The sequence below is a fragment of the Vidua chalybeata genome, chromosome Z (assembly GCF_026979565.1).
Source record: "Vidua chalybeata isolate OUT-0048 chromosome Z, bVidCha1 merged haplotype, whole genome shotgun sequence".
NCBI lineage: Eukaryota > Metazoa > Chordata > Aves > Passeriformes > Viduidae > Vidua > Vidua chalybeata.
The window spans coordinates 27938841-27966496 of record NC_071570.1 but is presented as its reverse complement, the minus strand read 5'-3'; the positions used below and the strand labels follow the sequence as shown (position 1 = coordinate 27966496).

General features: G+C 35.3%; 1 protein-coding gene across 4 annotated transcripts in view; it reads right to left on the bottom strand.

Moving 5' to 3' along the window:
- Nucleotides 1–696: 696 nt before the first annotated feature.
- Nucleotides 697–27656, bottom strand: part of JMY (junction mediating and regulatory protein, p53 cofactor) — a 64597-nt gene continuing 37637 nt past the window's right edge. Inside the window, exons 5-12 of one of the 4 annotated variants that reach the window (XR_008435475.1) lie at nucleotides 25773–25938; nucleotides 22281–22468; nucleotides 15694–15780; nucleotides 13080–13175; nucleotides 11288–11834; nucleotides 9380–9690; nucleotides 4879–6052; nucleotides 697–4551 (exon numbers count right to left, since the gene is read on the bottom strand). Coding sequence is in view for 1 of the 4 variants with exons in the window: in XM_053969031.1 (XP_053825006.1) it covers nucleotides 9383–9690; nucleotides 11288–11834; nucleotides 13080–13175; nucleotides 15694–15780; nucleotides 22281–22468; nucleotides 25773–25938 (1392 nt within the window). In the remaining 3 variants the exon portion in view is untranslated. Of the gene's footprint in view, nucleotides 6053–9379; nucleotides 9691–11287; nucleotides 11835–13079; nucleotides 13176–15693; nucleotides 15781–22280; nucleotides 22469–25772; nucleotides 25939–27656 lie in introns of all 4 variants that reach the window. The other 3 variants (XR_008435476.1, XR_008435477.1, XM_053969031.1) reach the window with 3 other exon arrangements.

Genomic DNA, 27656 nt, shown 5'->3' with positions numbered 1-27656 from the left:
TGTTGCTCTTTGAAATGTCCTTTTTCTTATTCTCTCAGGATTATAATGGCATTTAAAAGTTCCTGTTCCAGAAATACACTGGTTTTTTGTTTCCTCATGTTAAGGAACCAGCTAGAAATACGATAGAAACCTGCATTGCACCAAAAACACAGAAGCAAAAGGGAAAAGAGATACAATATAAAGATACCTCTTTTGCAAGATTTAGATCTACATAAATAATAACACAAAATGGCTAAAGCAATAAAAGGAAGAACTTATCCACAGACACCTAGGAACTCTAGTTAGGGACATGGTAGTTGTAATAAGGGTGCTAAGCTCTTAGCATTTCTGTATTTAAACTTTCACCCTTTTTCACAGAGTGTTTCTGTCTTTTGATCAAGAGATGGAAAGGGTATGATTTGTAATTATGCACAAATACCAAGCATCATTTAGGAGCAAAGTTCTTCTGTAATACTTAAATTGTTAATGTGGCTTCATTTACAAAGATGTTACCTAAATAAAAATATTCCATGCTCCAACATAGCTTAGATGCAACTGCCTACCATTAAACCATGACAGGGAATTTGAAGAGTTGTAAGAATACCAACAGGAACTGAAATGAATTAAATCTGAAAGTGTTTTTTTGTGAGAACCAAACTGTACCAAAAGTATTTTTTTAATACTAGAACATAATCAAAGTTAAAACCAAGACAGTGATCAAATAAATATCCTTTAATAAAGAAAAGAGGAATAATTTTAAAGCACCAAAACTGTGAGTATGATGTTACATTGCATGTACAATAAGGTGAATGCAGTACTTTGCGGACAGGTTTAAATGTCTGAATCATGATAATAAAACCCCATGAAATACACAGCAATCAATAAACTTGCACTGCAGAAAAGCTGTACTAAAGAAAAAAGACCAAGAAGCAGACAATTAAAACTTTTTTTAGTTTCTAGGTATTGCTAGAAATCTTTGTTTAGTTCTTAAACTTTTTTTTAAACATACTTGTGCTTAATACTTAATAACTTTGAGCATTTTCAGGCATAGTAAATTTGCAGAATTGTTTACAATAAAATATGCATTTAATATGTCCTTTTGAATATAATGGAATTAAAGAACTTTCTTAAAGCCAAGCACAATGTGCTAGTAGTGTCTTAGTCTAATGATAATATTGCACAAAGCTAGTGAATGGAAATTTTGTTTTCATTCTTTCTTATTTATTCTACAGGCTTAAGAAAGAAGTTCATTTCATTAAGCTTCACTGGCTTCATTCATGTAAGACAACTTACAGCCATCTGTATTTCTTTAGCTTTCCTTTCATGATGATGTATTTGTATACACTTAAAGTTCAAAACATACACCAACAGCAACAATACGCTGGAAGATGTTAAGTGGATATCCCCAATGCCCAACACCTATTTACCAATTTAGAAGTAAAAACTATGTTTATACGCTGAAAATCAAGCCAGTTTATGGCAAACTAATTCCTGGATAGGTGACAGTCTCTGGAATAAAGTCTCTGCAGAGTTTGGATTATATGCACCAAAATGGTCTTCATCCTTTCTACTTGTTTTCAATGGACACACTGCTGGTTAATGAGCTTTAGATAATGGTTTACACATTAATATTAAAAACTCAGCAGAATAAAATTCATTGCTTGGTCATTTTCCATATTTGAGGTACAGAGCATTCACATTTGAGAATGGAAAGATGACCTTTTCTGTCAAATTCTGAAGCTCTGAGCCACAGAATATAGAAGAGCTGAATCACAATAAAAATACATAAATGTCAGGTTGCAGATTCACCAAAGCCAGAGCTGTGAGTTTTGGATTAACAGCTGAACTGAATGGGAAGTACAAAGACCCATATATGCAACAGCCCCTCTCACAAACATACTGGCATGCCCGCCCTCCCTTCCTTGACCGTCCTAAAAATTCTAAGTATTTATTATTAGGCAGCAATTAAATATAAATTCACTTTGTAGGAAAACTTAAATTACAGTATATTTATAGGTTAGAAATAGCCATTGTGTTGGTAGCATTGATAGCAGTATGTTGATGTGCTTATTACACCAAAGAGCAATTTGCAGTCAAGTTTAGGATGACCTACTGTCTGTCAGCTCCAAGAAGACTGAAATCATGCAACATGCTCTCCCAGTAAGGTGCTTCTGTTACTCCTTTTCTTTGCAAGAAGCTTTTCTTGTTCTTAACATTAATTCTGTAGTGCGAAACATCAACAACATATTGTCCATGCTTATGAAATCATTACCAGAAATACATCCAGGTAATTTAATTACATAAGCATTACAATGAAAATAAAATCTGATTACACACATGAGCAAACTTGATTTACAATTTACACTCCTGAAATTCAGTGCAACAAATGGAATAAGGGTAACATTAACCAATAATGTTTCTGCCTCCTCAATAAGTTGCATCTTCAGTAATGCATCTATCATTACTTTATTATTAAACAGTACAGAATATAGTGCTTATACTCAAAATGATTCTTTACAAATAATGTAGTGAAGTATGTTGAGTTCTATCCCCAATTCAGTCACAAAGTACACAATATATAATCATACTAATTTATTTTACAAGTGTCTGGTGTAGAATGCAGACTGTCAGATTTAAAAAAAAAAAAACAAACAAAACCAGGCAAAACTTAGAAGTGATGTTTGAAAAGAATAAAAAAATGCCTTCATCTACCCTAGACAGATAACTAACATGAAAATACAATAAAGTGAGTAAGACTATTGGTAATTTGTAAAGGATCTGGAACCTCCGTGAATGAGAACATGAAATTCTTGTTGATACAAATTCAATTTCTGAACAAGACTATTGCTGTTTACTTTACATTTTGGTTATTTTAGTAGAAACTGAGTATTTAGTTTCTTGTTCCCACTCATAAAAGGTTTTTCAGTCCTTACATAAGCATTTGTACAATAAACATTATGCATCCCAAATCTTTACTTCACTGGATCAGTTATACCATAGTAAAACTTTTAATTTGAAAAGAAGTTTCTAAAAAATAGAAAAAGCCCAAAAGATGACAAACTACTTAAGATAAATAACTAGCAACAGAACAATGCAGCCACAACAATAAAATGAAAAATATCAATAGGTCTTTTTATGGAGGCTCTCTTTCCTTGCGCATGTTTACATGTTTTTCCTTAGTGATGCTTGCCAAGATTTCTTACGGACCAACACAATTATTACAGCTTTTCTCAGCTGTGGAAGAACTGACCTCAACGCAGGACTGTCATAATTTCCCTAAGTTTCTTGTAAATATACTAAACTTTCCCCTTCTTCTGCAGTAGCCATCCCACTGGAAAATTTCAGATGGCAGAGGATGGTACCTATTATGCATTAGCCTGTGTACACTACATATGCACAATTTTTATATCAAAGTAAAAATTATGTGAAATTGTGACATCTAGTGACTCATGGAAATTTAAATTCAGGTTTTGGTTTTGTTTTAATTCTTGAGAAGGATGTGGGAATAAAACCCATTAATTTTCCACATAGAAGATGGCAGGTTTTGAACTGATACATACTGCTATGCTCAGCATAACCACTACTTTTTGTGTGCCCATAAAATACATGCTCATATGAGAACTCCATTTCTACTGAGACTAAGCTACTACAGAAATCTAAGATTTCAGCTAAATATGAAACAGATTAAGAAGAGTAATTTTCATCAATCATGCACACATTTTTCAAGGCAAAGATGACAGATCACATGGCAAACATATCTGAAAACTGTAGTAGAGTACGGCATGGAGCTATTTAGATAACACAGTGGTAAACTGCAGACTAATGTGCTGTGCAAGGGAACCACTGCACAAATACTTTAAAATTACACTATTTTTCCTTGGCTTGAAATTTTGCTAGTGTTCCGTATGCATACTCCAAGGAATGAAACCACAGGCTGGAAAATAGGAAAAAATGAACATAAAAGTTGCTTGTTTAATTTAGCACTAAGGTTCAGATGAAATGTATAGTGTGTATTACCCTTCTACATCAAAGTTCTGTTTTTTGCTACAGCCAAAAATTAATTTGATTACCTTTGTTTTAATGTGTGGTGTGGCTGAAAGTACAAACAAATGTAGAACAAAACAGCTGATGGTATAGGCAATGTCAAATGATTATGATGAACCTTGAAAGTCCTGCTATTGCTACATGAACACAGCATCAGACAGCTTGCAACCATACCATGTAACACAGAATGTAGAGAATAAGTTTAAGAAAAAAGCATCATGTAGTTTTAGGCCTGTGGAAAGCCAGTATCAGGTGTTTCACACAGCTGAAAAATAGAGACCTGGCAACTAATACAGCAAAATCTATACAATTCTACAGTAACGCTGCTCGCAGGTGCTTTGAAAATCAATGTTCACTAACTTTATAAGTAAGGCAACATGGTTAAGAAAATCCTCTCGAGATGTTTGACAGAGCTTTAATTTTTGGACAGCCACAGCAAAACATCTTCAATAGAATGAAGGGTCCCAGAGCTGAGATTCCTTTAGATTACACAGCCTATTGCTAAGGTAAGGTCTCCTGCTCCGCTCTCTGTAAGTAAACGGCAAGACATGAAATCCCCTGTTATAAATGTTAACACAGTACGTGTTCCATTACACGACAGCAGCAATGAGTAACTCCACTTAAAAGAACCCAGATCCCCATATAGTAGTTTATCTGTCAAAAAAGGAACAGTGAATGGACCACACAACACAAAGGACAGGGACTGTGTATTTCTCAGACACAGTGTATGTTACACTAGTAAAAACAAAATGCTAGTGAAAATTCAGCTTTCCTAGAAGTGTAATGGGCTGATTTTTAATACCACATGAGGTTTTAAGGTGGTACAAGGCTACTTGTATCTCTGTATTGACATACCTCTTGGTACTGTGGTATCATAAGAGTAGCTGCCTGCAGCCATTAGTCATGAGGTTTAGGACTACTCCGAAGTATTCACTGCAGAGGAAATTGTAACTCTCCTTTAAAAATAAAACAGTCAGAACCAAAAGAAACTTTTTTCAGCCAGTAGGCTTTTGGGTATGAAATACAAACATTGTCGCAGCCACTAAAGGGAATAATGAAAACCAGCAAGAATAGCATGATTTTCACAACTCAATTATCAGAATGCTTAAGTGCTTTAATCTTTTTAAAGAAGGCTGCTTAGATTAATCAAAAACCATTTTAAACCAAAAGAGAAAAATATTTTTAAGTATGAAATTACAAAATATTGCTTCTTATAACAAATGATAAAAGTATAACTAACTTGGTTCAGCGTAGCTAAATATTTTAAAAAAGCATGAAAATGTCTACTTTAAAAAGATGTCAGACTAAACATGACCTTCTAAAAAGGTGCTGCAGTATGTCTTGCTAAATGCATCATGATGGAAACAAACACATTCTTGAATATGTACTGAATTCAACTCTTAATTCTCATTGTGCTGTGGTCACTTGTCGGTTTTCATACTGATATATGCTTCTTCAAGCTAAGAAGAAAAAGTCTTAGTTGCATGTTACTGAATTTCAGCTACTTTAGTGCAACTAGGAATTCTCTTTCTGGAATATCAGACTGCTACACAGCAAGCTTCTCTGGAGGGAGCCATTTAGTTCAATTTTCAAGCACATGAGATATTCAGTGCAGTGAAGGGGCCATTTTGCAGCTGGTTTGGAACCCCAAAGTTACTCTAACACCAACTCGTCTCCCAACTCAAAATGGCCCCCTCACTTAACTGGCCATACATTACTAATGCAAATATAAAAAGTGCTTAAGAATTGGGCATTCTTGATAGTATAAAATGCATGTCTTAACAACTTAGCTTTGTGTCCAAACCAGAATTTTTTTGAACAAATAAAGAAAAAAGTGACCTGAAATTAACATTTCAGGCCATTTTTTCCCATGTACTGAGTTATTTGCCAAAGAAAGACTATTTCTTTGCCAAAGAAAGCTTCCTGTGGAATTGATGGTCATAACTGCTGGCTCTGAATTCTCAGAAATCCAGAAGAAAAGTAATCTTCAACTGGGGTTTCTTTTTGCACGTTGGTAGCTGTCAAGCACCTGTTTGGGAAGAGAAAAAAAAAGGAACATCTGAAAAGCTAAACAGCTGTAGAAATATTCTCTGGTATTCTCAACGTATTAGGCAATTCTAACATGCAATATACTGAGCAGTGTGTACTGAGCAAAGGTGCTCTTTGCTCCCAGGGTAATGACAAAGTGACTCTGGAGCCAGAACACACATATGACCGGGTCTTTTGTTTTTGCCTTCTGGTATTACTGGCAGTTAACACAGATTAGAGTTTGAAGAGGCCCAAAATCCTGGATTAAGAGACTACAGAGAACAAAAGCTCCCTTGTTATCTGTTACTTTGTCCACCACTGACAGGAACTCGGGTTCTGCATTATTTGTATTACTATGGTGCACTATTATGTACTCATACACAGATATTCTCAGAATACTTTTGATAACCGGTAGTCTCTTGTACTTTTAATACAGAAGCTACTACATATTTATACTGCTTGCTCAGCTACTTCAATATATAGAATGCCTCAGTATCTTTTTACATGTTTCATAGTGTCTATCTGGAAAGAACTGCTCTTAAAAAGGTTAGTCGTAACTTTATGTAGAAGTTAACTCACAGAACAGGCAATACAAGAAATTACTAGATCTCCTGCAAGAATTAGTTACTATTAGTTTTGTCTTCAAACTCCAATAATTAATGAAGCCATTTCACTGAGCACTGCTAATACTCCCTTCACATATATCAAGGAACTTTTGGTACTTAATAAATATACATCACTGTATCAGATTTAGCCTCCATTTTGAAAGGCAAATATCTGCATTACACTTAGCCTATACAGACATATGTATAATTAAGCATAATTAATATAAAATATGTGCCAATACACTTTTGTAAACATATTTTCAACCTAAAATCTCTATGCTACTGTTTTGGCATGTGTAGCACTTACAAGTTAAAAATCAGTAGGTCAATCTTAAAGCATGATATTAAGTGGATAACCTTACAATAAAAAATACTAGTCTGCTACTTCTACAACAGATTTTAATTATTTTACTCTTGTATGATGAATGCTAGTAAACCAGTCTGTATCTTCAAGCAGGTATGCTCATCTATATGGAAAGTGTCTTTTCAGTTGAGTTTTTCAAGGGCTTTGTCTCAGTCTCTGTTCTCCCAAAGTACTTCATGTGCTTGGATAGCAAGGACCTTCCTTGTTTTTTCAGAGCTGTTAGTACAGATATTTCTGAGCTATTTTCTGAGATATTCTCTGCAACCATTTTTCAATCAAAACTATTGTGTGTTAAATAATATGACCTAAAACAAACCCTAACAGGGTTGTTTTTGTAATAAAATATGACATTGGTAAGAGAAAGCAAATCCCAGATATGTAAAGAACAAGGAGCACATAATCCTGACACTGAATCCTGCTTTTAGGTCCAAATAATTTCACAGGACTTCAACAGGATGTAGACTGCTAAAAAGGAGACAACAACCAGGGACAGTGATTTTCAGCCTGCATTCTGAACTCCTTTTATGGGGCCAAAAAGAGGAGAGAAAAATATGTATTTACATTGTGTGGCAATGACCACAGAATATTTCTAAGATGCACTTCCCATGTAAAATGCTTAGGAGGTCAACCAATTTGATTAAGAATAAAATTAGGTCAGTCTTGAAAAATTTCTTTGTATCTTGCAAAAAAAATGCAAACAAAATCCTAAACAGTCAAATAGATTTACTAAAATCAAAGTCGAATCACAAAGTTTAAATTTGATTTGTTATCTAGGAAATTAGATTGCAATCTAATTGCAATTGCACTAAGAAAGCCAAGTTAGTTACAAGACATGTCTTTTCTTATAGCTGTCACTTGATTTCTGAAGAGCTGTGGTAGTGGGAGTTTTCAATATTCAAGGATAGAAAGAAGTTATATGAAAGCAAAATTATTTTCACTTGGAGTTTCAGCAAGAGTTAAGCACATCTCCGCTCCTGGAGTTTCAACTCCAAAATTAGCAGTACATCTGGTATGGAATAAAAGGAGCAAGCCATAATTTATCAGTGTGAAATCATTAGGGTGGCCAACAGCTAGTTCATGAGGAATTGAACGCAGCATTTATTTTTCTGTTCAAAAATTTGTAATATTATAATTTGAAAATACCATACCAATGTAACAGATTGAGACAGTATTTCATAATCATAAGAACATTCAGCAGACAATGTGCCAAGTCAGGATCAGTTTTTAAACAGCTGTAGCACTTTACCAACAGTCACTCTCCAGCTATGGAAACAACTAACCAGAGCAGAAATGCTGGATTGTGAACATTCAAAGTTATCTTCTTTCTACTGATAACTGTGTTGCAAGGATATAATAATAATAATAATAATAATAATAATAATAATAATAATAATAATAATAATAATAATAATAATAATAGCAGCTGTCTTCCATTCTGTTTAAATAGACTTTCTAAGCAGATTTTAATTTCTTTACAGATTGTCATACCTCCAGTTTCTCAAATTTTAGGTTTAGTGGGAACCTTCATTGATACTCAAATTCATTCATGTGTAAGTAACAGAAGAGAGACACCACAGAGAAGCTCTACGCTGCTGCTGTGGTCACAAGTATCTTTGTGCTACTGATGCAGCAACTATTCTGAAAACTGATCTCTTGCCCATTTTTGGTTTGCTCTGAAATCATTAATTTCATCTGCTGAAGTCTGATATCTGTACTTTCAGGCACTATAGCTTGATATTAATGCAAGTTCATGGAATTCATATGACTAGCAGAAGTATCAATTGTATATTTACTGTTTAGAGCCTGGAAATTCAATTAAGTCAGAGATTTTAGAGACTGAAACCAAGCCACCAAGAAGTCAGCCACTCAGGGTAACCCATGAGATTTTGATGTGTTCAGCATTCAAACCTAACTGTCTTTCACTTAGAAGTTACTCAGTCTGAAATAAGACATAGCCAGTTTTTATAAGGCTAGAAATAATTGGCAAGTAAGTATAAGGTATGTCCCAGAGTGACTATGCTGCTTTCTAAACTTTTTAGGTGAACTGGGAACTGTCCTTTCAAATGTACTAAATAAAATAGAGCTTTTTTCAGAAGAAGTCCTGTCAATATTCAGCAGTAGTACTGGAACAGTAAAAGGCTAACATGCTGTCTAAAAAGAGGTTTTCCTTATTATAAACTTTAAACTCTTTGAAAATTCAGTGATACTCAATTCATATGTGCATTTTTTATCACACTGGATGTCAGACAGTTTAGTCACATTTCTACTAAGTCTCCTAGAATGCACAACCTGAGGTTTAGCCATTACTGTTATAAAAAACCTGTTGCAGAAATATTATCTTTAAATGTAGCTTAATTACAGGTTAGTTTTCCCAGTCTGTGCAAGGCAAACTCTCCTCTTCATCCTCTGACTCAGGTGATGCTTCCTTAATCCTTCGCAATGCTTCATGGATGCTCCTTGTCAGAGGGTCAGTATCAGGCAGAATTGTAAAGGATTCTCTCAAAACATCTTTCTGTACTTTCTTCAGTTTCACCCCTTTCCTGATCTGCGCCAAGATGTTATTGCTATCATCTTCATCAGGAAAAGGAGGGAGACTTCTCTGCTCAACTTTTCTTAAGTGAAAGCTACCACGTTTCAAGGAAGCCAGCACTTCATCCATCGGGGAACTCACTGCAGCAAATCAAAAGACCTTCAGTATTATTTTTACAAAATTTCATCAGTCTTAATTTTTATTTCCTACAGACCAAAAGGTGCCTGCATACTATTAATATAATAGTTCCATATGGTAGCTCCAATACTGTTTTAGCTTTTCAATAATCTTCCTTATTACCAGGTCAAAGCTGGTTTATACAAACAATTGTAATTTTTGTAACCACTTAACTTCCTATCAGGAAGTAAAACTTTCTGAACAATGTGGCTTTTCTGTTTGCAGTCAGGAAAGTCAAATAAACTGCAAGGATTTCAACATAATGAAAGTGTTTACTGCATCATCTTTTTTTACTTTAGAACTCAGGTAATGAGTACATGTCTTACATACTGGACTGTGTGATCCATCCTTACCACTTGCATTTTTAGGCTAATTTTACCTACTGCATGACTATTTCCACAAGCCAGCAAGGGAAGCAGCAATATAGTCAATTGCAAGAGCATGCATTTTCCTGCTTCTTGGGGTTCATGTATTTGTTAGCATCTAGTACCAGCACAGTTACAAAAATTGTCTTCCTTTATAATTAATGAAAACAAAGAAGTCGGAGATAGTTCTTTATGGCAAATCCTTCCTTTATCACTAATTTTGAAACTAGTTTTACACAACAATAAAAATCAGACTTTTGCTCTGACTTTTAGCCACGAGTGGGAAAGATCTTCATCCAGAGAATGCATTATAATAAAGTGTAATAAAGTTTTTAACACCTCGTATACAACAGCACGTAATTTGTGCAGCACTTCTCTATAAATACGTAACTATCTCCAGTTTGTTTTTGTACATTGTACAATATGTTCTTTAAAACCTGTTTTGCATTTAGGAATAAGCTTTTTCCATCCCACTAAAGGTCTAGACAGAAAAGACGCAATGAAAAGAGAAATATAAAAGAATACAAGATTGCACATTTGAAGGAGGAAGGACGAACTGTAATGCCCCTGTCTGTCATACAGAGACAAATTTCTGAAGCCACTCAGAAACTTGGAACATCTCAGGGGATATGGAACAGCAGATAGAGTGCTGCTGCAGACATTAACAGTATTCTTAAGAGGGATAATTGATTTGAATTTATATTTGTCATATTATGATGCATATAAAACTGCACACACAATAGGTGCTTTATAAAAATTGAAAGATAAAATGCAAGTCAGTAAAATAAACAATAGGACTACATAAAAATTATTGTTATTCTGTTATTAAATAGAACACTGCATGTTCAGGTGAAACATAGAATATTTACAGGGCTGGCAGTAAGTAGATACATGAATATTCTTTTCAACAGCATTTAGGTCCATTTTCTATCCAGTCTAACATGGAATAATGTAGACTCAATTTCACAAGTGTTTTCCCATTGAACAAGTGTGCTATGCTGTTGTAAAAGCCCTAGTGTTCAAGTTGCCAGCATCTCTCACCTAAAAAGGATTTAACAACTTTCCCATTAATAACAAATTAATCACAGCATACACTTTCCTACAGAGCAATTCAAAAGATGAACTGATATGCATTGCAATTTTTAAATTAATAACAACAAATTTTAAATTAAATATGCAGAAATTAAAACATTACCTCTCCTCCTCTGTAAACCCTCTAGATCACCAGTCTTCTTAAGCTTCTTCTTGGCACTGACTAGCTGACTGCTATCGAACAGATGCGCTGGTGGAACACCAGAAGAGTGCTGGACTCCCTTCTCCACACTCTGACGTTTAACAAAGCTGTCACTTTTCTCTAAGGATTTGGTGGCATCTTCCTTGGAGGGCAAAGGTGGAGGGGGAGGTGGAGGAGGCAAAGGGGGTGGAAGCTGTACTCCAGTAGCAGTCTCTGGCTGAAGCTGGTCACTGCTGAGTGGAGAAGTGCTAACATGGGGCAGTTCAGAGGTAACAACATTAGGAGGCAAAGAGACATCTTGAAGTTGTTTTAGGCTTGTGGATTCCTGCACTTGCAAAGGCTGAACTGCTTTTTCCAATTCCACCTCCTCACTCTTCTCTTGGATTTGTATGGTTGCTGGCAAAGATTGAGGCTGCTCGACACAGGGCACTGAGCTGGCTGCACATTTTCTTCTTGCATGAGCCAGGCGTAGTCTGGTTGATTTAAGTATTACTTGCCCAGGGTACCGCTAAAGTGAATAAGGTATTGACAATTTCTTAAGCATGTGCAATGGACTATTTTAGATTTTACTTCTAGATTTTATTTCTAACAATTTTCATTTCTCTCTGGATGTAAAACCAAAGCAAATATATCCCCAGCTTTATGCAAAAAATTATTCATAGTTTTTATTCTTATTTAAGCCACAATTTGATTAGTCTAATCAATGAAACACATAGGTTAGAATTACAATTTTACTAAAATCAGATTACACATTCAAAACTGGTTTTTTACTGGAAACTAAAATACACAATTCCCTCTAGCTTTCTTCTTCTAAACCTGATCAATGGCTCCCTCTGCAAGTGCAGATCAATCTGACTTAATACACTGGCCTTGTATGTGAATCATACTGTTTCAAAAGGTGTATCCTGAGAAAATAAAAGATTTTCAGCCTTAATTTACTTCTTAAATTTGCTGCCTCGTTATCAGTCTTTTCATATTAGTTTCATCCATAGCCTTTTTAAAGCAAAAAAATTAAGCTGCTTCTGAAAGACAGATCTAATATTTTTTGTACAACTGTGGAAGGCCTAAAGCAATAACTTGCAACAGTATCAGCATGTTAATAGAAAAAGTCAGCTCATGAACAGTTGCTGGTTAAAATAAGTAAATTTGCTTCAATTTACAGAAGTTACAGAATTCAAGAGCCTTGCAAACAATAAGGACATGAATATACTGCTGAAATACTGCTGAAGAAGCCAACTTTCCAGCAAAGAAACTCCTCATATCTTTATTTTTTTAATGTATACAACAAAAAGTCTTCACCAATTAACACAGCCTCTTTTTTCTTTCACTTTCAGCCCTTTCCTTATTCCTTCCCCGTTATTCCACCTTCTATGCACTTTGCAATTCTTCCGTTGTAATAAGAAGGGGCAGATATTCTAGCAATCAGCAGCAGGGGGGCATGTCAGATGACAACACTTTAAACTCTACTTTGTGGGAAGTATTGTTTAGATTACACTTCTCAAGAATATGTGCAAGTGTCTTGTCACAATGTATAGGTGCAAGAGTAAATAGAAACTTATTATGGCACTGGGAATGCAACAGCTAGAGGAATCTGTTACCACCAATGCCCTATATTATTGTGAAATTTCCAAACACCAGTTAATGATACAATGAAATAGAATCACTAATAGGAATGTAAATGCTATTACTGGAATGAGTGAGAATTTCTTCAGGAAAGGAAACAGACAGTAAAGAACAACTGTTCTTCTGTTACCTGCTTAAATGTACGAAGCCTGTCCAGGGTTTTCTGTCGTTCCTGACTAACCCAGGAGCTCTTTCTGTCCTCTTCATCTTGCAATTGATCTCGTTTCTGAGAAAATATATGGACAACATGTAAATATTATATCTAGTGCTCTATTTGGCTTCACTAGAAAAAATTCTTCTCCTAAATGTGAAGAGTTACTTGAAAAGATGCTTCTCAAATAAATATAACCTCAAAATTTGGCCTCTGACTTCCCCTTAAAAATAGTATACATTTTTATGGTTTTGTTTTCTCAAAGAAACGCAAAGCTCAGTAAAAAAGTATTTCGATCTCTAACAGGAACATTTGGCAGACCTGTTACTTTGAGAGATAAGAAATAGCAAGTGAGAGAATGCTATACTTAGAGAGGCTCCCTTGAGTTAAAATTACATAAATTAGCCAGAGAGCAAAGCAGTATCCACTTCCCCCTCATTCCAATAACAAAATGACAGTCCAAATTGCAAGGCTGTCCATTTTAAACAAGTCGTATTAGTATTTACAAAGTACGAGAATTCACAGAACTCAGCATCACAAAGTTTTGAACCCAACAGTGAGCAAATTAAGTAAATGTTTTCACACTTATATTTACAACGGTAAATATAAGTTTTTATTTACTCCGGCTTTTGTTATGTAATCCAGCTTGATTTTATGTAATTGCACTTAAGAAAAGGTCTGAAGCTCTTCCTTGCAGCTAGGACAGTTGTATTTTTTCTTGTACAGAGATTTTACCTTATGGAAAACACACCTTTGGGTACATCCCCTTTAACTAATCATTCTGTCTTGCACAACTTCAGCAAAGTTACTACACCTTTGAAACAAACGCTCACTCCTCAGTCAGATGTACTGGAAATGGAAGCTAATTACCAGAAGGTGAAATTCATTGCATGCAAGTTCAGAAGCTATCAGGAAAAGTGACATAACGTGACCACAACGCAAAAACCCGGAGCAAAAACAGCAGCTTTAATTCTTAAGATGACTCACAGCATTCAACATTAGTTTTGAAAGCGTATCTTCATAATCAAAAATTCTGATCACTTTTGTGAACCTTTTACTCTCATTGAGTCACCACAAAAGCAATGTCTGCCTGTCATTTTCATAAGTCAGCTAGTGGCCTGATGTCCTTCACAAAAAGCCAATTCCCTGTGATTTAGAAGGAAGGAAGTATAGATGTGTTAAGGAGAGAAAGATGAGAACATGTCTGAAAAATAGTAAGGACAGAAAACAGAAAAAGGTGATGAGGAAGAGAAGCGTGTGGTAAAAGAAAATAAGAACAATGGGCAAAGAAGTTAGAACAGAAGCATAAAGAAAGGAAGAAAAGTAGTTCTATCACTGTATCTGAATGTTACATATGCATTCAGATCAAACTTTTCCTGAAGCAATCTCAAAATCAAGGGGCTTTTTTTGTTTGTTTGTTTTGGCTGACTTGTGTATTTGGCTTTGTTTCACTTTTTAGTAAAATAGTAAAAATGCAATTCTTATTTGGTTTCAAATTTGGACTTTTCCAAAGTTTTCTAAGAGTTATCTTTTCAAAATTCTTAATGAAATCCAGTAATTTAAAATCTATTTTACCATAATGCTAGAATTTTTCAGTCACATTTTTACCAGAAAAACTCCACACAAACACAAAATATTAGCATAAGGTTCTTTATATCATTGAAGCGGGCAACTCCATAATATAAAGCTATGCAGTACTTGAGAGACAATGAAATCCTTTGGCTTTTTCAAGTCTTATTTGTAAGACTGATAAATGGGCTGCAGTCCACACAGCAACTTCCTCTGCCTAATTATAAGAACTGATGAAAAAAAAAATTTGTTTTAATTCTTGAAAGAATATTCCAATACATACTGCCTTTGACAAGTAGCCTTTCCATAAAATAAATTATGCAGCTGACTTCCTGGACAAAATTATCAATGTTAAAAATGTATAAGGATGAAACGGAATCACTTTCACTAATCTAATTGAAGCCTGAATTAAAGTGACTTGGATTTCAATGCATCTTTGTCAGTGATCTTTATCAAATATTGATACTATATCAGCTCCCAAGACCTAGTCCAAAATTTGAATATTCTTTAACATAAGCCTATTAGGTACAGCATAAGAGACCAGCTGGTATATTCTCTGCATGAGACTATGAAAAAAATCATGGAGCATCCATCTGGAACTAAAAGTTTATACAACATAATTCCAGTAATTGCTTTAGTAGAAGGAAGAAAAGTAGTAACCAAGCTTATTAGGATTCAAGAATAAATATGTGTGATTTCCTTACTGCTATCAGCATACTGGATGTAGCACTCAGAGATGTTCAGAATCATCTATGTGCACATGATGATAAACATAACAAAACACTCAGAATGTCAACCTAGCATAAAGAACTGTTCTACTTCCTTGGTTCCCATATTTTCCTAACACAACTATATACTCCCCCTTGCCAGCATAATATGACACAAAAATTCATGGTGCAAAGGTCAGGGATGCACACCATCTTTGAAACAGCTATCACTCTGAATGCTCTCCTAATTAATGTATAATGAGGAATACAAGCTATTAATGACAGGCTAAGCTCAATAGCAGAAAACTCAAACTTACCAGCTGAACAGTATGGTGTATTTTGTACTCCTCCTCACTCTGGTGACGCTGCTGGATCTTCTCATTATGCTTTGCAATACATATCTCCTGCAGGGACACAAAATACAACCGATAAAGCATGCAATTTAAATACAGATTTACATAATGTCATATTTAGCAAATGGAAAATAGAAAATGTAGAGCCCATTTCGTACAGGCTCATTTAGCTTATAATGAACTGTAAAAAAAAAAAACAAGCCGGACAGCCCCAAATCTATAAGTTTTAACTATCGAAAGAGTAGATCCAAGTGACAGCTGCTTGGAGAGTCTGTTCTACAGGACCAATATAAGACTAGCAAAAATCACCAATCTGTCAACACTTCATAAAGCCCTTGTTTAACCCCATGTATTTGCACCCATGGAAAATAACTAACTCTTGATTGTACCATACATATTCCTGTTTGTGCAAATAGACAGCTTCCCATTTACAGATGTCAGTTCATCTTTTCCATGTACTATCTGCAAGCACAGACAGGAATAAAGTTGTTACAATTCATTGTGTTCATTTATTACACTGAGTTCACATCTCTAACATCTGGTTTAAAACAAGAATTTGTTACACTGTCTGCAAATAAGAACAGGTTAAAAACAAACAAAAAAAAACTAGGCCATTTTACAACAGCTGACAAAGAGGATAACAGTCAAACTTCAAGTAGATAGACAACTTCATTGGATGATACTGAGGGCCAGGAAATTGGACAGTATAATCAATTGAGTTAGATCTGGTACAAGCACCACACAGAACTAGAAAAAAGTCAGATGTACAGTCATAAACAAATCTCACAGTTGTGCAAGTCAGTGCAATGTTAGTAGTTTGGAGTGTAACTCCAGATAGAGCATGGAGCTGATGGGGTTCTCAAGTATCATTCAGTATGACTTTTTGGGTAGATCCAGCAAAGAGCTTTGCCACTGAAAGCATTGCTTGAGGGAGCTGATGGAGTAAAGCACAAAAATAAGCAGGGAAGGGATTAAAGAAACCTGTTTTGGATGCTTAAAAATGCAGAAAAAGCTCTTCTTCTGTAAATTGTCTATGGACATGCTTTGATCACATAAAAAAGTAACCAGTGCTCCTGTATAGGACAGTAAAATGTCCTATACAGGACATTTGTCATCAATGTTGCTGCTGTATACAGGTAACTGACAAAAGCAAAGATTTCTGTGCAAATACTCTCCCCACCTTCATCAGAGGTATATCACAGAATGGCTTAGGTGGGGAAGACACCTTGAAGCTCATCTAGTGCCAACCTCCCTGTCACAGAGAACTTCCACTAAACCAGGCTACTCAGGGTCCCATCTAACCTGTCCTTGAACATTTACAGGGATGGGGCATCCACAACTTCTCAGGGCAACCTATGTCAGCAGCTCACCACTCCCAGAGTAAATAAATTTCCAACAACTATTCAAATCTCTCCTTGTTTAAAACTGTTCCCTCTTGTCCATGTAAAATATCTGTCTATGTCAAAAGGCACTCCCTCTTTTTTATAAGCTCCCTTTATGCTCTGAAAGGCTATACTGAGGTCTCCTCAGAGCCTTCTCTTCTCCAGGCTGAACAACCCCAGCCTGTCATTATAGGAGAGGTGCTCCAACCCTCTGATCATCTTTGTGGATCTGCTCTGGACTTGCTCTAACAGGTCCACATATATTTACAGCCAAACACTGCTGGGTTTTGTATTTCTTTTCTGGAGGTTTTTTTCCCCTTGGTGAAAATAATTAATCCTGGAACAGTCAATCAATTTAATTTGTAGCTGAAAAAGTACAAAATACTTCATCTCTGTGTTTCAAAGACACAGCAAGCTACATAATACTAATAGAAAATCTGAACAACTTTCTGTAATACTCCTAACTAGTTTACAGTTTATTCTCTATTAAATATTTAAATATTCTAAAATAATGAGAATATGTAATTTAAACATGGTTTGCGTTTTTTGACATGTCTCAGATACTCAGGGGGCACAATTTTCTGTTTATGTTTTCTGTTTCTGTTTAAATGTTTTCACTTTAGCATCAGTATTTAAACATTTCTGATTAAATGCAATAACAAAAGATATTTTAAGTATGTAAAGAGGATAAACCTGACCAAAACATATTTGATGCTGACTTTGTTTTAATAAACAACCTACTTCAATGTAATTAGATCTCTTTAACATGAAATAATAAAAACTACTAAGAGGAACTGAAAACATGTTGCAGGACAGGATTTGAAATCTGAATCATCTTTAATTACAGAAATGGTTGAAGAAAAAAAGGAAAGGTTGCAGTTTCAGAGGGACAGATGCAGGTTTCTAATTGTAGACAAGATTAAGTGACTTCAAATAAAGGATGAAATAAAAAACACCCAGATGGCAGCATTAAGAAAACCAATTACGGCAGATGACAAATTCAATAGTATATATTATAATATACAGTATATAATGAACTCCTGCAAAAAACTCAAAACAATAAAACCAAACATAATAATTGGGTGTATAGCAGGAGTACAGAGCCTATTGCACAGGCAAGGTAGTCCTTACTTCTAAGCACTGGGAAGCAGGCACATTCTCATAGAATCATCAAGTTTGGAAAAGACCTTTAAGATCATTCAGTCCAGCTGTCCACCCAGCACTGCCACTGTTACCACTAAACCATCGCCCAGCACCAGATTCCGACACCTCTCAAACAACTTCAGGGATGATTTTATCACCTCCCTGTGAAATTATGCCCAGTGAGAGCCACACCTCAAGAAATATGTTGAACTGCATGGAACTGAGAACAAGAAGTAATGCCCATTCTTTCTTTAATCAACTGACTGATTTCACAGTATCAAGTTGTACTTCTATTAAAGAGACAAAAAGGGAGAGCTGAGGAACCATTTCAACCTTTGTCACTACATGAACTACAATGTTTAAGACTAGTAACATGTAATATATGTAAAAGAGATCTGCATTAGCATTATATCTAACTAGTTACAGTGAATCTTGCATTCAGCTCAAAGAACATCTCAGTTAAAAGGCTAGCTTTTCATGTGCAGAAACCACATTTTACTATAAGCATTCAGTGTAGTTATGTTCTTATGCTGCTGTTGTTGTAACAGTAGTTGATAACAGAATACCAATAATCCTTTGCCAGCTGTCACTGCATCTTGGTAACACCTATTTTGGCATGGGCTGTGCTTTAAAATGTGGGCTTGCAAAATTCTAAAGGCGTCCTATTAAATGAACACAAAAGCATGTGAGAAGTTTCCTAGATGAAAGCACACACCTAAACAGCTTCACCAACCACTTGCTTCTCCTAGTCTGCTTGTGATAAGGAATAATCTTCCCGGGTGCAAAACAATTTGATTATATCAGAATTCTGTTTTTTCAGAATTTTCAAGATACCTTCTATACCATTTTTTTCACCTTGACTCTTTGGTATAAATCTATCTCCCTAATAAATCAGCTGCTTGTTCCATATGAAAATCTAATTAATACTAACGTGTAGCCAGCAGGGGGTAGACTGGCATAACAATAGCAATTTCCTGCATGAAGAATTTACAGCTAGCTCTCTAGAAGTAAGGAGAAAAAAAAAGTGAAACTGCTGTTAAAAATTTATTTTTTAGTAACTAACTGTCATCAACACAAAGGAACATCAGGAAATGATTGTTTAACAAATGCAAATAGATTTCTATTAAAAAAAGAGAATTAAGAGTTTATACTCATGGTAGTACAGTGAAAAAATATCAAACTCTGTAAAACCATGAATTTTTAAAATGCCAGTTCAGTTATTCTAGAGCCATAACTGAATTATGTTTGTAACAAGCCTCTAATGAAAGTTTCTAATAAAAGCTTGTTACGATTATTTGACAACATCGCTGAAAAACCGATTCATCACCTGCAAAATTAGGGAAGGAATTTCTGAAAAACAAAATAGAGACTATAGTCACTGAAATTTGTATTTCAATTACAAATTGTCTTACACTATAAAGAGTAATTTATTTGCTTTCATTGTGTTATCTCCTCAACAGAAAAGATTTTTAAATACCTAGATTATGAAATTACCTTCTTCCAAAAAATAAAACTGATGACAGAGAAAAATTTCCTATTGTTTCCTTAACCCTGATATCTGCTCTTAGAAAGGAGACATTCTCCTAAGGGCATTTTCAATTGCCAAAATCTTGATAATGAGAAAGGACTTTAATTTCTAAATATATCACAAGACTGTCCTATACACCACTTAATGCATAGCTTGCCTTTTTTTTTGTTTTCACCTACAGAACTTACAAGCTTAAAAAAAAAAAAAAGAAAGAAAAACTCACCAATCTACCACCAAAATCTCACCAACAAAATCCAGAACAGAACACCAGTTTAAAAGTCTGTTTTAAGATACTTTGCTGAAACATGCAAAGTCAGGAACACAATCTGAAAAGCATTAAATACACTCTCATCTCAGCTCAACAATAAATGTTTCTTGAGACAGACACAGAGATTTACCACACAGTATGTACTTTCCACATTCATCCTCAAAAAGTCACTTTTCTTCACATAGCATTCAGTCATCACTGCCCTCATTCTCACCATCTACAGTCTGCTTTTGTATCCCATCTGTATCTTAGTTGTGCATACTTGACTCAACCTGCAAACACTTCAGTTAAAGAACCCTTTTTTTTTTTTCCCACATATGCAAGTACTCACACCAGGCATCTTAAATAGTGTTCATGAATGTTTTACAATATCACTAGAAAGGCCATTGAAAATACAAAGCTTGCTTTAAAAAATGAGACAAATCTATATGTTTTGATTTTCAGGTAATTGCCAGAAAGCTTAGTACGACTCTGCGTTATCCAGCAGTAAGAAGAGAAGCTAAAAAATGGCCATATTCTTTTCTGCCCAACAAGTGCCACACAATGGCACACAATAGATTCTGCCCTTTCTTTTTGCTCAAATAAAGCTCATTTATTTTCTCCTGTAAGTTCGAATACACCTTGTTCTACTCTGTGATTTTTCTAGAAGCTAAGTATCTCCCTGCAGCACTCAACTACAGAGAATGCTATGCTGGGCAATGACATAAGTAAGAGAGCTGGAACTAGTTCTGAGAGCAATGTGATGTCCAAGCTCCACATGGAGACATTACCTCAGGTCCTGAAAGCAATATAGCCACAGCTATCCCAGCACAATGTTGAGAAGATGAAACTGTACCACTCCTGCATGCAGATGCAGAAAAGCAACACTACCATACACAGCTCTGCATCTTGTTACAGTGCACAACCAGGTATGCTGCTACTCCTGCTACAGCCAAAACCTTCACTTAAACAAGATACCAACACCTTCAGCTTAAACAAGATAGTCTATCATAGCATAACACTGAGACAAAAGAGCCACTGAAGGTGACTAGTTTGTTATAAAGATATATGGGCATGCTAAAAAAATCTCTACTGCTTCAGGGTTTCTTCTTGACCTGTGGACTCCAATAAGTTAAGCAAAGAACAGGAAATAGGCTCTCACTTTTAAACAGGTTTGTCTACTTTGTAAGGTGCCAGCAGTGCCTTTTCATATCCAGGAGAAAATAATTTCATATTATACTATAGCCTGTATAAATTAGTGTAACATGACAGATAAGTTCTCTTACTTAAAATACTAACAAGGTTCCTCATACCTTTTCTCTTTACAAACTTATGCAAAAGAAACACAATGACAAAGCAAGCTACTTCACATAATTGGCTAACAGGAGACCTCTCTTCTAATACTTCCTTTGCAGTCTTCTCAATATTGGGTTAAGTAGAAACCACGCAGTGGTTGACAAAATACAAAAAATAAAATACATAAAATGTATCAACAACTTTCCATTTACTCTGTTATGCTTCAGATTTAGGTACAGAAAAAGATATATTAATTATGAAGTGGAGTGAAGACCTGAAGGGTTTACTGTCAATCTGCTACAACTCTTTATATGAAAGGGTTATTTTCACATAAAGGGACATGACTGTCGAACACACAACCAAACTGACCATTCATCCTAATCCAGAATGAGGCCTCAACTGACATTTTTGCATAGTTTTACAGTACATAGTATGGGGTGGAACTTACTTTCTAACAAGTACTGCAATGGTCTCCCAAACACAGAATTACACACACCCAGAATTACAAATTAAGAATATAGACTGTATTTCATACAGATCTGCCAAACATAGAGTATCAACAACACATGACGTAAGTTTAAAAGGATGGTAAGAGAATGAAAATAGAACTCACTAGTGAGAAACACACTTGAAAATTCTCTTTGGCAAACATATACAAAACTAATCCCCAAAAAAACATTCATTCTAGCACGGACTTCCTGCCTGAAAGTATTCTGATTAGTTAATAGATTAGTTATTTGTTGACTTCAAAGTAATTGAAGGCTCCTTTACAGCTAGAAGGTAAACAGAATCTTAAATGTATCAATATAATAATATATGTTATTTTATTTAGTATTCTGCAAAACAACTTCTAGCAAACGAAGAAAGTAATCAAAAAAATTCTGGGAAATTTGTATCTGAAAGGAAACCATTTAACTTTGCTAATTATGTCCAAAAAAAGGCAATTAAACAGTACCTTCTTATTTCTGAGGTAGGCTTTCTTGGCTGAAATACGTCCTCGCCTTGCTTCCAGCTGGCGGATTTTTTGTTGTAACTTTTGCAGCTCCTCTTTTTGCAAGTGTACAGATGTTGCCATATCCTCTTTTTCAAGCATGGCTTCCATACTTTCATAAGTGTCATAATACACCACTTCATCTCTCTTCTCTGTTTTAAAGATGTCAGCAATTAAAAAATTAAATCAATGGTTTGTATTTGATTAACATTTTGTCTTCCTCAACAACAACAACCCAACCCTTGACTTGCAAGATATGATGCAGAAGAATGCCACACCCCTTTCAGAGGACTACTACCAAAAATCAATAGGTCAGACGAAAAGCACAGCAGGGCACTGTACAGCTTTAAGGTCTTTATGGGGAACAGAAATTAATACCAATGAAGCTCAGCCTGCTATTCAGGCAAGCTCAGAGTATTAAAACACAAATGCAATTCTAAATGTACAGCTATAATGTGTAGCCTAATTTGAACACAATGCCCACACATGTCTTTAGGTCTCACAAGGGACCCAAGGTGTGTAGCAATTTTCTCTGGTCTTCAGCATGAAGTTTAGGATAGAAAAGACTATCTGAAGTCCTCGGCATGAGATTCTTCTGTTACAACCAACTCGTAATTTCATGTAAGGGGACTCAGACAACAGGACACCAAAAATCCTCTCATAGGTTTTTGATGTCCCAGTCACTGCTCCTGGGAGGGAGGGCAACTTCAAGGCAGTCCTTCAAAGCAGTACAGGCCTGAAAAGAAGGTAATTACTGATAGTTTTATCAACATTCATGATTTTTAGCTTCCTGCGTGAAGTGTTTGGAATAACACTGAGCTGATCTTTAAATGCTGCCTTCTCATCTCTTGCCAGCAAGGAAAGAGTGGTGATTATAAATCCTTGAAGGACATTGGGATGAAGAAGCAGTGAAGACCTCTTGTTCTTTATTCCACTGGCATACAAAGTAGGATATATTTGTCATACAGCAAGAAGGAAATGCATTACTGCATCTGAAACAGGCAGATGCAGCTGGCATGTCTGTCAAGTGTCTATTCCACAGCAACACCGAACTTTCTTATTTCAACTTTTTCAACTACTTTCAGAAAGACTGTAATTTCTCCTATTTCAGCCACTTGATTACTTGGGGACATGTACAGGATTTTCCTCAGTACACAGTTCATTTTAAAAGCTGTTGTCACTTCATATTATTTGTGTGTACAGTCTCTGCTGCAACCAGAATTCCAACTGCCAGGCTGATTTAAGCTCAGGAGAAGTCATGGCAGGACCAGATAACAAAGCACAGCAAGATTTACACCTTATAATAAAAGCTAATAAAGCATAACCAAACAGTTCCTTTATTTCAGCGCTCAGTTTAAAAAATAAAGACTCTGTAAAGCTTCATCAATATGTAACTGTCAAGTCACTGGAACTCCCTTTGAGATACCACTAAGTAAGAAGAAGACTCATGGCTGACAATTATATTTCACCATGCAGTTATAAAATGGGAGAATTTACCCTTGAATTTTGCTTTAGAAGACTTTCATGCAAAGTTAAAAACAGAAATATACAAGTTCACCCATCACAAAACCATTTTGACAAGAATGTACTCATATTTCATACAAATAAGATAAAACCCTTGTAAATTCTACCTAATAGTCATGTTTTTTGAATTACAGTGCAGGTGTTTGCTTAATGACTAGTGTTGCTCATAATATGACAATCTATTATCACTCGATCCTTTTCAGATCCTTTGCTGAATTTGCAAAGATGTTCTTCTAGGTCACAACCAACTGCAGTCAATTCAAACCATGCTCTCAAAACATTAGTTGGGAATTCTCTGAACTATCTCTGCAGACCCACTACAGACAAAGACTAAAGAGAAACAACAGCATCTACTCGGTTTACACACACGAATTTCAAATCATATAGATGTGCAACATCAAAATCTGTTACTATCTGTACACTTCAAAAAGAAAGTGTAACAGACCATGCTTTTCTTTTGATAGGAAGGCCTTATATTCCTTTTCATAGGAAACAACACATATTAAAAGACCACTATATGTTTTAGATGCTTAACTTCAGCTTTGGTGTTGAATAGTCTCAAAAATATGTAGTCACTTGCATATCACATTACTTTTCATATTTATTGTTCTATCCACCTAAGGAAAGTCTGAGAAGGTAATTTTGTGTGTTGAACAATTCTCAGACATTTAGGAACTGTATTTTTCATTTTCTGTCCTATGGGATAGTTTTGGATTTATTATTAAACAATATCATACAAATTTAAAATACCAAAGGAAGCCAGAATGGTGAACTGCTTTGTTGCCATGAGGGAAGGAACAGGGTGATGATTTAGCTGACTGAGGGTTTTATTTTGGATTAGGTTGTGGGTTGAGGGCTTTTTTGAGATTTCTGGAGAAATCAGTGACAAATCATATTGCCCTGTGACATTTTTACAGCTTGGTCTCTGACAGCCCAGAGGTTTTACTGTCATTATGCCAAAAACACATTTCTTCTCAGTCCCCTGTTCAGGGGATTACTTTTAGTTCATAAGTAAGCAGATCTCTTCAGTACCAAAACTACATGTCTGATTTCCCAGTCCAACATCTATCTACCTCAAAATCACTAATTCTCTACCCAGTCAAAGCTGCCACATTTCTGTAACTCATTTATAAAGTTTCCAACCCTTATGTTCCAAGCATACAGTTATAGTTGTTTCCATCAGAAGCCATAAAGGTGGAGATTGATGTTATAGTGAGACAAATCTGTGATATCGATGTTTTCTCCTTTTCCAGTGGCAACTCAAAATACAATCCAGCTTCAAACTTCTCTTAGGAGAATTTTCTATCCATAGCAAAATTTTTTATTCAAGCCCTACACTCTGAAAACAGCAAAACAAAGCTTGCCTAAATGCAAACATTAAAGATAAAAAATTCTGAAAGATAGAACTGGATTGAAAAATGCTGTACGATTTACATGTACTGTTTCCACAGTGTGTAAGTATATGAGGTGTAGTAGGATAGTTGGTTCTGGAAGCATAAGGTTTTCATTGCTGCTCTAAATTTGAGATAACAATATGAGCTTCAAGTGTAGCAAAAGGAATCCAGTTCGCAGATATAGCTTTTGAAAACCAATCACTTTCAAGAAACAAGTAATATCAACACGTACTGCATATTTTTAGACAAGTCCAGTAATTAAGACATCTCCTCCTCCCTGATCTTAGTTCTTCAAAACATATGTAGTTTGCATATCTTATATGCAAATTTCCAAATACAGGCAATGAGAACCATACCAGAACTTCTTTATGTGTATGTATATGCCTTATAAAGAGGTGTAAATTTTAATTTAACAGTACTTTTGCACCTCTTCACATGGCAAAGAATCTGTTCTCATTTCATTCCCATAGGCTTCCCTGCACTCTTAGGAAGAAAATTATCTTTCACAGATTTGAATGAATTGAAATAAATAAAGCACCTGACATCAATCTTCTGATGCTTTCAAGCTGTGCTGTCAGTAGCAGCTCTTCACATTTCAGGATCTCAAACTGTACTTCATATAACTGAAGCTGTAGATCATAGTAATCAGCTTCTAAGTGGTCCAAATGAGCTAATGCTTCTGTACCACCTTTCAGGCTCTGCATCTAAATAAAAAGAGAAAACAACAAACAAACAGAAACCATACAACTCTAGGATAATTATGAGAACAAAACCACAGATTTTATGATTACAGCTAGATACTGTCTGGTACAGTAAATGTAACACATTAAAATTGAACACGTTAAAATGGAACACATAAAGTCCCTAGGACATGTTCTTAAGGTGCCTTTAATAACTGACTTTTTTTCTACGTGGCAATGAAATAAATCCATGGCATTGAATTACACTTTGCAACTGTCATGTCAAGGTGTCAAGTCATACAGTGCATAGTGTGAAACATCCCTCACACTCTTTTATTCTACCCCTTGATTCTCTGAAGGTACATAATTAAATTAGAATTCTCCTATCTTCAATCCCCAGTCTAAAAGTAGGCATCTAGAAAGCTACAGTTAAAACCTGTAAAAGCAGAACTGAGGAAAAAATGTGAAAGGATGTGCAAATAGGGATAAATATATGCACTGATCACCTTGTAATGACAATTTAGTTGTTCTGTTCTTTCTGGAATCCTTCACAGGGGATTAAATACATAGATTAAAATACTTATATATATTTCAGTACTCATTTGTATTATATGTTTGAATAGAAAAGTAACACACAACCAAAGTGAACTGCAACCATTCCCTTTCATTCAGTCAAACAAGATTTATCTGCTCAATACAGTCAGCCATTCAGATAATATTTAAGAAATACTAGCATGTAAGGAAATCTTATGTGCTGAGGTTGGAGGGAATTCACACACCTCTACAACCTGCATGCAGAAGAGTTAGGACCACATCCAAATTCTTTACCTGCTCAGAATATGTGTATCTGCTAGTTTCTCTCAGATACTTGACGAAAGTAATGGTAAATTTTAATGGAGATTTGTGATCTGTCTACTTCATTATTCAGAAGAAATATCCAGTTTCATATTATAGACAGTCAATCATTAAAAGGGATGTCTACCAAGAAAAAATACCCAACCTATTTAGTGATACATTAAAAAATATTTGCTAGCATGTTCTGTACATTATGGTGTTATCTTCAAGTTGTAAAACTGAGTCTGTAAAAAACAGCTACAAATGGGTTCCTTGAGATTTAAATATGACGACAGTAAACTAGGAAGATATCTGTACTGAATTAAACCAGTGATCTCTTTCAGTCAATATCCTGTTTTGGGAAAATGTTGCAAAAATCCAAGAAGATGAAATATAACAGGCAGTGCAGTGATATCGTCCCAAAAGGATTCACTAGCCTCTAGCACAGTTTGTAGCACAACTTAACTCACACTGCTGCCTCTTATACAAAACAGACTTACTGGACTTAATACATTTGTCCTATCCCTTTTTTTTTTTTTAAACATGTAAGCTTTTAGCACCTGCACCATTAACTATTGGGATTTCACAGCTCAATTAAATGCAAATAGTTCTGTATATTGTACTTATTTCCATATTAGACTGCTAGAATATCAGTGAATCAATTCCTGCAACTTCTATTTTAAGTTTCTTCTGCTGTATTTTTTTACTTCTGTATGCATCTTTTGTATATCAACTATATGTCTGAAAACTCCAGTAAGTCCTTAAGTGAACACCAGAAACCTTGCAATCATTAATGTATCATGTATATGCTAGCATCCAGTGCTACACAAAAATGTCTTGTTACACCATTTTATTACTTTGCATCCATATTAAGCTACTAATTTGACCAGAACAGTAAATGATATACT